The following is an 11,308-nucleotide window of genomic DNA, read 5'->3' on the forward strand; positions in this document are numbered from 1 at the left end:
CCACTCAACACCAACCTCCTCCACTTCCACTTCCACTCCACTCAACACCAACCTCCTCCACTTCCACTTCCACTTCCACTCCACACCAACTTCCTCCACTTCCACTCCACACCAACCTCCTCCACTTCCACTCCACACCAACCTCCTCCACTTCCACTTCCACTCCACACCAACCTCCTCCACTTCCACTTCCACTCCACACCAACCTCCTCCACTTCCACTCCACTCCACTCCACTCCAAACCAACCTCCTCCACTTCCACTTCCACTCCACTCCACTCCACAACCTCCTTCACTTCCACTTCCACTCCACTCCACTCCACACCAACCTCCTCCACTTCCATTTCCACTCCACTCCAACCTCCTCCACTTCCACTTCCACTCCACTCCACTCCACTCTACACCAACCTCCTGCACTTCCACTTCCACTCCACTCCACACCAACCTCCTCCACTTCCACTTCCACTCCACTCCACTCCACACCAACCTCCTCCACTTCCACTTCCACTCCACTCCACTCCACACCAACCTCCTCCACTTCCACTTCCACTCCACTCTGCTCCACACCAACCTCCTCCACTTCCACTTCCACTCCACTCTGCTCCACACCAACCTCCTCCACTTCCACTTCCACTCCACTCTGCTCCACACCAACCTCCTCCACTTCCACTCCACTCTGCTCCACACCAACCTCCTCCACTTCCACTTCCACTCCACTCTGCTCCACACCAACCTCCTCCACTTCCACTTCCACTCCACTCTGCTCCACACCAACCTCCTCCACTTCTACTTCCACTCCACTCTGCTCCACACCAACCTCCTCCACTTCCACTTCCACTCCACTCCACTCTGCTCCACACCAACCTCCTCCACTTCCACTTCCACTCCACTCTGCTCCACACCAACCTCCTCCACTTCCACTCCACTCCACTCTGCTCCACACCAACCTCCTCCACATCCACATCCACTCCAACCCAATCTCCTCCACATCCACATCCACTCCAATCCAATCTCCTCCACATCCACATCCACTCCAACCCAATCTCCTCCACATCCACATGCACTCCAACCCAATCTCCTACACATCCACATCCACTCCAACCCAATCTCCTCCACATCCACATCCACTCCAACCCAATCTCCTCCACATCCACATCCACTCCAACCCAATCTCCTCCACATCCACATCCACTCCAACCCAATCTCCTCCACATCCACATCCACTCCAACCCAATCTCCTCCACATCCACTCCAACCCAATCTCCTCCACATCCACTCCAACCCAATCTCCTCCACATCCACTCCAACCCAATCTCCTCCACATCCACTCCAACCCAATCTCCTCCACATCCACTCCAACCCAATCTCCTCCACATCCACTCCAACCCAATCTCCTCCACATCCACTCCAACCCAATCTCCTCCACATCCACTCCAACCCAATCTCCTCCACATCCACTCCACCCCAATCTCCTCCACATCCACTCCACCCCAATCTCCTCCACATCCACTCCACCCCAATCTCCTCCACATCCACTCCACCCCAATCTCCTCCACATCCACTCCACCCCAATCTCCTCCACATCCACTCCACCCCAATCTCCTCCACATCCACTCCAACCCAATCTCCTCCACATCCACTCCAACCCAATCTCCTCCACATCCACTCCAACCCAATCTCCTCCACATCCACTCCAACCCAATCTCCTCCACATCCACTCCAACCCAATCTCCTCCACATCCACTCCAACCCAATCTCCTCCACATCCACTCCAACCCAATCTCCTCCACTTCCAGCTCCACTCCAACCCAACCTCCTCCACCCCCACTCCACTCCAACCCAACCTCCTCCACCCCCACTCCACTCCAACCCAACCTCCACTTCAGACTCCCTCGCTTTCCTCTTTACCTTCACTCTATATATTCTATTAAATTGGGTTTCTTACACTCTGCATACTGCAATAATATTCAGATCAAAGTATTTATTTTCCCATAAAACTTGGTGCTAACACGAACAGTACTTCTTACAACAAAACTACCAAATTCCTTATCACCTTTATGGTTTGGCATATGCACAGAATTCTCTAAAAGCAACAGACGAGTTTATCATTTTTCGACTCATTTTTTCATGGCAAATACTGAGAGCAAAATTCAACATCATATCAAATTGACTGCTTTGCTAACTCAATTTTTTTTTTTCTTGACTTCCTCCTTTCACAATCATTACACCCTGCATAAGACATACTTCAACAAACATTACTTAAAGATATAATGAGACATATCACTGAATTTTTCATTACCATAGATATAATCAGCATCACTTTCAATACAATTTCCTGGTGTGTGTTATAAATCAAATAATTTTTTTTTTTATCTTTCTTGTTGCAAGAGCATAATTTTTCATGTCACAAGCAATGCAAACTAGCAAAAAATAACAAAATTTCATTCACTGACCTTATCTACAATGCCAGCCCACTCGTCAAAAAATGATAGCGAGTATGAACTACCCTCACAGGCACCCAACTGTACAGGAATTGAGAGACCCAAAGCCCTGCACACCTTCCACTGTCCTCTAGTGCCACGACTAAAGTCACCTACACGCAGCAGAGGTCTTTCAATGACCTTCCCAAGGCCAAACTTAATTCCCTGCCAAGTATAACCAGTACGATACAGTGGTGTAGCCAGATTCCTCAATCGCACTCCACTCGTCATTTTTTTTAACAGCTGGTCTTATTCCCATTCCAAAGACGTTTCCATTAGATAAGTACAGCCAAAGCAATGCCTGACATTTCAACATTTATTTCACTATTTACAAAGTATCTATACACTGGCCAGTATGACAGAACAACTCTACGGTACACCTAGGTCTTCCCTACTGGCACTCTGCCATTACATGAGCTTCCTACAATGAACAGTTCCAAACTAGCAGGAATTCTATGGCAAATATATGGCTTCTATTCCTTTTGTATAATGTATTCAGTTCACTGCATCCTTTCTTAAAATTTTAACAATGAAAAACCATAATTCAATTGATATACAAGAAAAGAAAAGAAATCGGATGCTCTGGCAACTTTGCTAACAAGTGCCAAGTCTAATTATAGTATCTCTAACCAGGTAAATGTTTCAAAATGGTAGCATGAACTGGAAAATATTCTATGCTTACACATTATTTGTCAAAATATATAGCTCTACTATATATGCATAGCAGATATCTACTATAGAAAATGATGAATACAAAATATGCAAATCACAGGTCAAAACCCAAAGAAAAAAATGATGGTATAATGCAAACATCAATAAATTCTATAACAAACTGATAAATTCACAATAAGCTCAATAAAATTTCTCATAAATCCTTGGGGCAGCCATTATTAGAAATGTTCAAAGACTGCTTGCCAAAAAATAAAATATAGATTTTCTTACACAACACATGCTTCAGTGTGCCTAGGTACAGATACTGCAACAATTACAAAAGCAATAACTTCACTAGACACTAAAAAAATATATATTCCAAATCTTTAGTGAATAGTTGGTTTATATCTTTATTTTGATCATCGAGGATGAAATAAAATTATATTCTTAAATATTCTAAAATCCAGACATTTTCATGAAAATGACGAAGACTTCTAATGCTTCATATTCTTTTCAAAACAAAGAGTAAAATACATTACAATCTTTTGGCTCAAATAACAGAAACAGAGTAAACACTACTAGTTGCCATGCAGTATCTAAAAAACATTTCAAATATTTGGTTGATTTCCAAGTACACCAAGACCTTAATCCTGGAAGCTATGAAACAAATCCAATCTATTCTACAGCTTTGTGGGGTTAAAAACAGTAATAACTGCAATAATTCTATTGGTAAGGTACAAAGAATGCTTGTCTGGAAGGCACTTATGTAAAGATAAATGTGTGTGAATGTATATGCGAATGCGAATGCAAATATGTGCATGCGTGTGTGTACACATTTTATACATACATACATACATACATAAATTATATATATATATATATATATATATATATATATATATATATATATATATATATATATGCTTGTGTAATTTCCGATACCATTACAAGGTTGAAATCCATACTGTCAAACTTAACATGGTTCTGTTGTATATTTGATAACCTATTAACTTTTTGTTATATACTACTGATTAGACAGTAATCATGGTTTTAACTTGGGGCATAAATGTAAACCAAGCTCTGAGTTTAACTCAATGCAAACAGTTGCCTTCTATACATGCATGCCAAAACAATGGTGGGCCTAAAACCCAGATGCCATTTAGACTTACTATGACAGTCAGAGTTGCTCTCCATTCTCCATGTTACATATGCATGGAGTTTTATGACTCCAATTATTCCTCAACCTACAACCTTCCCATATAAAGTCTCATCTTCAAATTTTTCTTCTGCAAGGGTGACCCTAATATTAGCCCTGGCATAGTAGCTGGTGTGCTCTGGTCATTTCCTGACTCCCCTGACTTAATCTACACGTCAATATGAAACGAAAGACTGACCAAAGAGCTGGCTAGTAAGAACAGAGAGAAGTAGGGGTTTAGTCAGTCGCAATAATGGAGCCTAAAATTGGAGCCTAAAAGGACAGAACTACTACAATTGCAACCACCACCTTACCCCATCCTGTAAGTTATCCGATATAGAGACCTCATTAACTGCTAATGTATTATATCAATGAATAAAAAATAAAGTAATAAACAGAGAAGCAAAGGACAAAACTTTTATAGAAAAAAAGAAAAAAAGAAAAAAAGAAAAAAAAAAAAAAAAAAAAAAAAAAAATCTGAAATGACCTCTCATTCACTTAATCACTTGCTCTTATACAAGCACATCCACAGATAAATGTGGGTCTCATTATGTATCAACTAAGTAAAAAAATACCACCTATATTTTTCACTCCACTTACCAATTGACCATCAGTGCCAAAACAGTTCAAGGTGTACATTAGAGGAAAAATACTGAAAAGAACTACCTTTCAAATTTCAAAATAGATATTCTAATATCTCATTATCAACCTATCTTTACATCTACATTATCTCCCTTTTGCTTATTATGATATTTGTGTGTGTGTGTGTAAGAATCTGTTACTGTGCTGGTAATACACACAACAAACAATTGTATGAAGAACAACTATGACAAAAAAAATTCTAAAATAAGAAATTAGCAATTGAAAAGATACCAAAATCAGTTTTTCAATAATGTAACAGACACTATACCTTATATCAGGTTCAAAATGAAATGTTTACATATTGAAACTAGGTGCACTGTCATAAACTTACTAAAGAAATAGCGATAAAATGATACGATAATTCTTTACAGTACACACCCACACTTGCCAGAGGCTGTCCCCAACTCAACATCACAAAATTAATTCATTAGCCTGAGGTGCTGTGACTGAGTGTGCCCAGAGGGGAGGGTTGATGGTATGCACGGCAAGATAGAGCTGAAACTTGGGAGCATCAAGTAGACTTCGGCTGGGAGCAGCGCTTTCCGTGATGTTTGATCTTTATCTGTGGTGTTACCGTTCATGTCTACAGATTACTCCTTGTTACAACGACTGCAACTTTTTGTCCTCTACAACTTAATGTATCTATACCAGAAATATTAACCAAAGATACATTAAATGATACTAGCAGGTGAACCACACACAATTATGAAAGATCCATTCACATTACCTTATGCAGAACACTAACCTTCAACTCTTCAGCTGATATCAGGCCCTACAGTATTACTACAATTAATTTCAATTTTTGTTTTCCACCTCCTAGATGAAGACAGGTGACCATTCATGTGGAAAATCTTTAAACTACTCTTTTTACTAATAAATAATATACAAAAAGTATGTGCAAATAGAAATCATTATCACATTATCTACCTATTTACATTACAGTAGTCTTTTTTATATGATATTCAAAATAATGTAATATGTATGAGGATGTTGGTGTCATTCCTGGGACCCAACTTGTTTGTTTATATGGGCATCATGTTTGTTTACATGAAAGCAATAGTGCTCTGCCAGTATGTTAAGGTCGAACCATCTGCATGCAGGAAATTCATTCTGAAAAGCAAATCTGTGGGGGAAAAGTTCTAATGTGAAAGGCCCTTTAAAAATTCCTCCACATATATTCTGCCAAAAATATAAATTGTAGTCATTCCTGGTAGTTTCTCATCAAATATGAACTCGGGAAATACTTTGCCTTACCTGTGAAGATTTGTTATATTTTACAGAGTGCCAAAGAAGTTGTGGATTTGGTGAGGATGTGGTCCTTGGTTCAAGAATTACCAGAAAACCCAAAAATAGTTTTTCCTAGCTTTCTTATGCTGAAGGGTAAAAAAAAGAGAAAAAAGGAAAAAAAAATCCTACATCCAATATTGCATAATACAGGGATTTTTTTTTTTTTTTTTTATCAAGCACAAAAATATTCTGATTCATATATATTCCCTATCACTCACGCACATACAAGCTTACACAAATATATTCATACATACAAGAATGCAGTACAAAAGATAAATTTCACTCTTTCTGTGAGACAAATAAACAGATGCACAGACATAGACATCCATGTTCCCACACAAGCATACACACCCACCAACTCACTCACTGACCCCTCACTCTATTGCTTTTCTTTAACTCACTCACCTCTCTCTCTTACTCACTCACCTCTCTCTTACTCACTCACTCACCTCTCTCTTACTCACTCACTCACTCACTCACCTCTCTCTTACTCACTCACTCACCTCTCTCTTACTCACTCACTCACCTCTCTCTTACTCACTCACTCACTCACCCACCTCTCTCACTCACTCACTCACTCACCCACCTCTCTCACTCACTCACTCACTCACCCACCTCTCTGACTCACTCACTCACTCACCCACCTCTCTCACTCACTCACTCACTCACCCACCTCTCTCACTCACTCACTCACTCACCCACCTCTCTCACTCACTCACTCACTCACCCACCTCTCTCACTCACTCACTCACTCACCCACCTCTCTCACTCACTCACTCACTCACCCACCTCTCTCACTCACTCACTCACTCACCCACCTCTCTCTCTCTCTCTCTCTCTCTCTCTCTCTCTCTCTCTCTCTCTCTCTCTCTCTCTCTCTCTCTCTCTCTCTCTCTCTCTCACTCATTCATTCACCCACCTCTCTCACTCACTCACTCACTCACCCACCTCTCTCACTCACTCACTCACTCACCCACCTCTCTCACTCACTCACTCACTCACCCACCTCTCTCTCTCTCTCTCTCTCTCTCTCTCTCTCTCTCTCTCTCTCTCTCTCTCTCTCACTCACTCACTCACTCACCCACCTCTCTCACTCATTCACTCACCCACCTCTCTCTCTCTCTCTCACTCATTCACTCACCCACCTCTCTCTCTCTCTCACTCATTCACTCACCCACCTCTCTCTCTCTCTCTCTCTCTCTCTCTCTCACTCATTCACTCACCCACCTCTCTCTCTCTCTCTCTCTCACTCATTCACTCATCCACCTCTCTCTCTCTCTCTCTCACTCATCCACCTCTCTCTCACTCATCCACTCTCTCTCACTCATCCACTCTCTCTCACTCATCCACTCTCTCTCACTCATCCACTCTCTCTCACTCATCCCCCTCCCACTCACTCACCCACCTCCCACTCACTCACCCACCTCCCACTCACTCACCCACCTCCCACTCACTCACCCACCTCCCACTCACTCACCCACCTCCCACTCACTCACCCACCTCCCACTCACTCAGCCACCTCTCTCTCTCTCTCTCTCTCTCTCTCTCTCTCTCTCTCTCTCTCTCTCTCTCTCTCTCTCTCTCTCTCTCTCTCTCTCTCTCTCACTCAGCCACCTCTCTCTCTCTTTCTCACTCACTCACTCACCCACCTCTCTCTCTCTCTCTCTCTCTCTCTCTCTCTCTCTCTCTCTCTCTCTCTCTCTCTCTCTCTCTCTCTCTCTCTCAGCCACCTCTCTCTCTCTTTCTCACTCACTCACTCACTCACTCACCCACCTCTCTCTCTCTCTCTCTCTCTCTCTCTCTCTCTCTCTCTCTCTCTCTCTCTCTCTCTCTCTCTCTCTCTCTCTCTCTCTCTCTCACATATTCAATCACCTTTCATTCTTCTCTCACTTAATCACTTACCTATTACTCACCCCCTGCTCACCTCTCTCACTCACCTCACAGCCATTCACTCACTCATTTCTCGCTCACCTCACAGTCATTCACTCACTCTTTTCTCGCTCACCTCACAGTCATTCAGTCACTCATTTCTCGCTCACCTTACGGTCATTCACTCATTCATTTCTCACTCAGCTCACATTTCTCACTCACCTCACAGTCATTCACTCACTCATTTCTCACTCACCTCACAGTCTTTCAATCACTCATTCCTCACTCACCTCACAGTCATTCACTCACTCATTTCTCACTCACCTCACAACCATTCACTCACTCACCTCACAACCATTCACTCACTCACCTCACAACCATTCACTCACTCACCTCACAACCATTCACTCACTCACCTCACAACCATTCACTCACTCACCTCACAACCATTCACTCACTCACCTCACAACCATTCACTCACTCACCTCACAACCATTCACTCACTCACCTCACAGTCATTCACTCTCACGCACTTAATTACCTCTCAGCCATCTCACTCACTCGATCACTTACCTCTTACTCATGACCTACTCACCTTACCTCTCACCCATGCACTACCCACTCACTCACTCACCCACGAAAGAGAAAACAGGGTTGTTAAACAATATCAAAGTCGGTAATTTCCTATGACGGAAGATAGAAAATTACATCGACATCATTTAAAATATCGCGCGAGCCTGAGGAGACAGGGCATGTTCCACCTCCAACATTCCATCGATTCCAAAATGACTCTGCAACCTTTTCTTTCCACTGTGGAAATTTCCTAAAAATTAGAGGCGAGAATTCGATTGCGTCACCGCCATTGCTCTCTCTTTCCACAAATGGCCGATTGTGATTTCAAAATTAATTATTTCAGCATAACAATGGGATGGCACGTTTTATTTATATTTGGGGAGATTATAATGGTTATAATGCACTAAATTTGTAACTTCCCTCCGTCGTAAGATCAAACCTTTGAACAGGAAACAAGGCAGGATACCTATAATCCTGCTATCACCTTTTTACGTAACATTTTAATACCTGCGTCATTTGACATAGACTCTTTTGTTGATCGAATTGGTCCCTTCTACATTATGATTCAAAATAATGTGCTAAAGTCGGTAAATGCAGCTCTCTTACCTTGAGATTTTGTATTTAAACAGAGAGCAGCGTTCCTTTCTTCCTCTACCGTGGCTGGCCGGCGACTGCACGAAAATCAATGTTGCAATCCTTTCACCCTTGACTTTGGCAGCTGCGTCTTATCGTATAGAACCGACAAAATCGATTGATATTCTCATATAATGGCATGAAATAATAATTCTTAATTTCTTTTTTTATTTTCTATTGTCGGTATTGAGGCAAAACATATTTAAGCCCAGAATAATACCCATTCCCAAAAGAATTCAAGAAATCGGACGTCATGATCTTTACCGCAGTTAAGGACGTCGTCTCCAGATGGCAACACTGAGGCTTTAAATGACATCTGGGCGGGATGTTTAACCTATTTCTGGGACTTTTGAGTCATTTTCAGTAGATATAACGTAGAACGCACTTAAATATTTCGATTTCATTGTTACGCCGAGTGAAAGAAGTGAAGATGTAACGCGTGGAGTAAGCAAAAGTAATACGAAGGTCATGTCAAGGGTGAAATACTAAAAGCTTCTCGTCTGCCGCAAGGAAAAAAAAGTCGCAAGCCTCGAGGGTAAACTTATATATATAAAAAAAATATCAGGGTAATCTTTTCGATTTTATATTTGATCTTCAATCAGAAGGATCTCTCATTTGTAATTATTTAATGGGAAATTAGTGATCGCAGGCTCAATTCTTCAATTTCTCAGAAACATTTTTTTTGTATCGCCTGGCTTGCTGTTTCAGATTTTAGGTAAGCTAATAGAAATGCTCGTGGTCATGCAAGGAAGCCATACCCTTGCTCTTCAATGTGGACAAGGCAGTTGCCATTCTCAAACCGATCATCAAGCACGAGAGAGAGAGAGAGAGAGAGAGAGAGAGAGAGAGAGAGAGAGAGAGAGAGAGAGAGAGAGAGAGAGAGAGAGAGAGAGAGAGAGAGAGAGAGAGAGAGAGAGAGAGAGAGAGAGAATGAGAGTCGAGGAGATGGGAGACAAAGGAATGAATATTACAAATAAAAAATCGCATGTGTAATATATTTCCAAATTAAAGAATAAAATCAGTAAAGTTAAGTTTCCTAGATGAAAATTGGCGTTCCTACTCATAATAAAAAAAATCAAGGATTCATTTTAAACATCATTTCAATTTATTCATCAAGCCATACATCACTTGCGGATCACCCCAGGGCTACATTTCTCTAACCGTTCATGACTTTCGGTCGACTGTTGACTTCAAGAATTTCCTTCGTAACCTTCAGCATCACCTCTAACCCACGTGTCCCGTGACGTCACAAACCATTGATCGCTGCAGCCATGAGATTCGCCATAGTGATGTTTTTGTTTGTTTTTGACGTCTTCAGCGCCGCCAGAATCTTCCGGTTTGCGGTTTTATTTCCATTAGAAAACTATCCAACCGTTTACATCCACGGACTTTTGGACATTCGTCATAAGGATGCAGTTTTCTCAACGTGTCATGCGACATGCAGTCTACATTCGAGCCAGTCCAAGGTCAGCTAATGTTGACCTTGAGTCGGTTTGGCGGAGTGGAAAACCTCCATGTCACGGCTTTTCCAACCTAACGTCCAGGCTCGGTCATTGTTTATCCTCTTATTCCCGTATTTCGTATTGGAAAACGAAAACAATTATCAGACGCATAATTTTAGTGCAATCGTCAAATATTCAATCAAGCCAATAGATATAACCAGTTTCGAATCAGTCATGGAGAACAAATAATTGCATAGCTGATGAGGTACAGGTATGGCGATGTTTCTACCGCATATCAGTGATAAGTGAGGAGGCAGTCACTGCATTTTCCGGTGTCGCGCGATCCATTCTGACTCATATTTTCAGTTTTATCTGGTTTATCGTTGCAGATTACGAGTCATGTCACCGTTTAAATGAATTAGCCTTATCTGATTAGGAATATATATGTATAACAGGATCAGATAATGCTCTGAAATGTATTAAATTGAGAGTTAAACAACCGTTATCTAGGCCTATAAATGCTATCCCGTGCTTGGC

The 11,308-nt window shown here is 41.8% G+C and overlaps 1 protein-coding gene across 7 annotated transcripts in view; it reads right to left on the reverse strand.

The window, feature by feature from the left end:
* The window catches only part of LOC113828822 (pyruvate kinase), a 28,572-nt gene extending 18,972 nt beyond the window's left edge, over positions 1–9,600 (reverse strand). For 4 of the 7 annotated variants that reach the window (XM_070126273.1, XM_070126271.1, XM_070126272.1 and 1 more), the window contains exon 1: positions 2,453–2,875. In XM_070126273.1, the coding sequence (XP_069982374.1) occupies positions 2,453–2,710 (258 nt within the window). In that variant the 5' untranslated portion in view covers positions 2,711–2,875. Of the gene's footprint in view, positions 1–2,452; positions 2,876–9,302 lie in introns of those variants that run through there. The other 3 variants (XM_070126276.1, XM_070126275.1, XM_070126274.1) reach the window with 1 other exon arrangement.
* Positions 9,601–11,308: the final 1,708 nt, after the last annotated feature.

This window comes from Penaeus vannamei, chromosome 10 (assembly GCF_042767895.1).
Source record: "Penaeus vannamei isolate JL-2024 chromosome 10, ASM4276789v1, whole genome shotgun sequence".
Classification (NCBI taxonomy): Eukaryota; Metazoa; Arthropoda; class Malacostraca; order Decapoda; family Penaeidae; genus Penaeus; species Penaeus vannamei.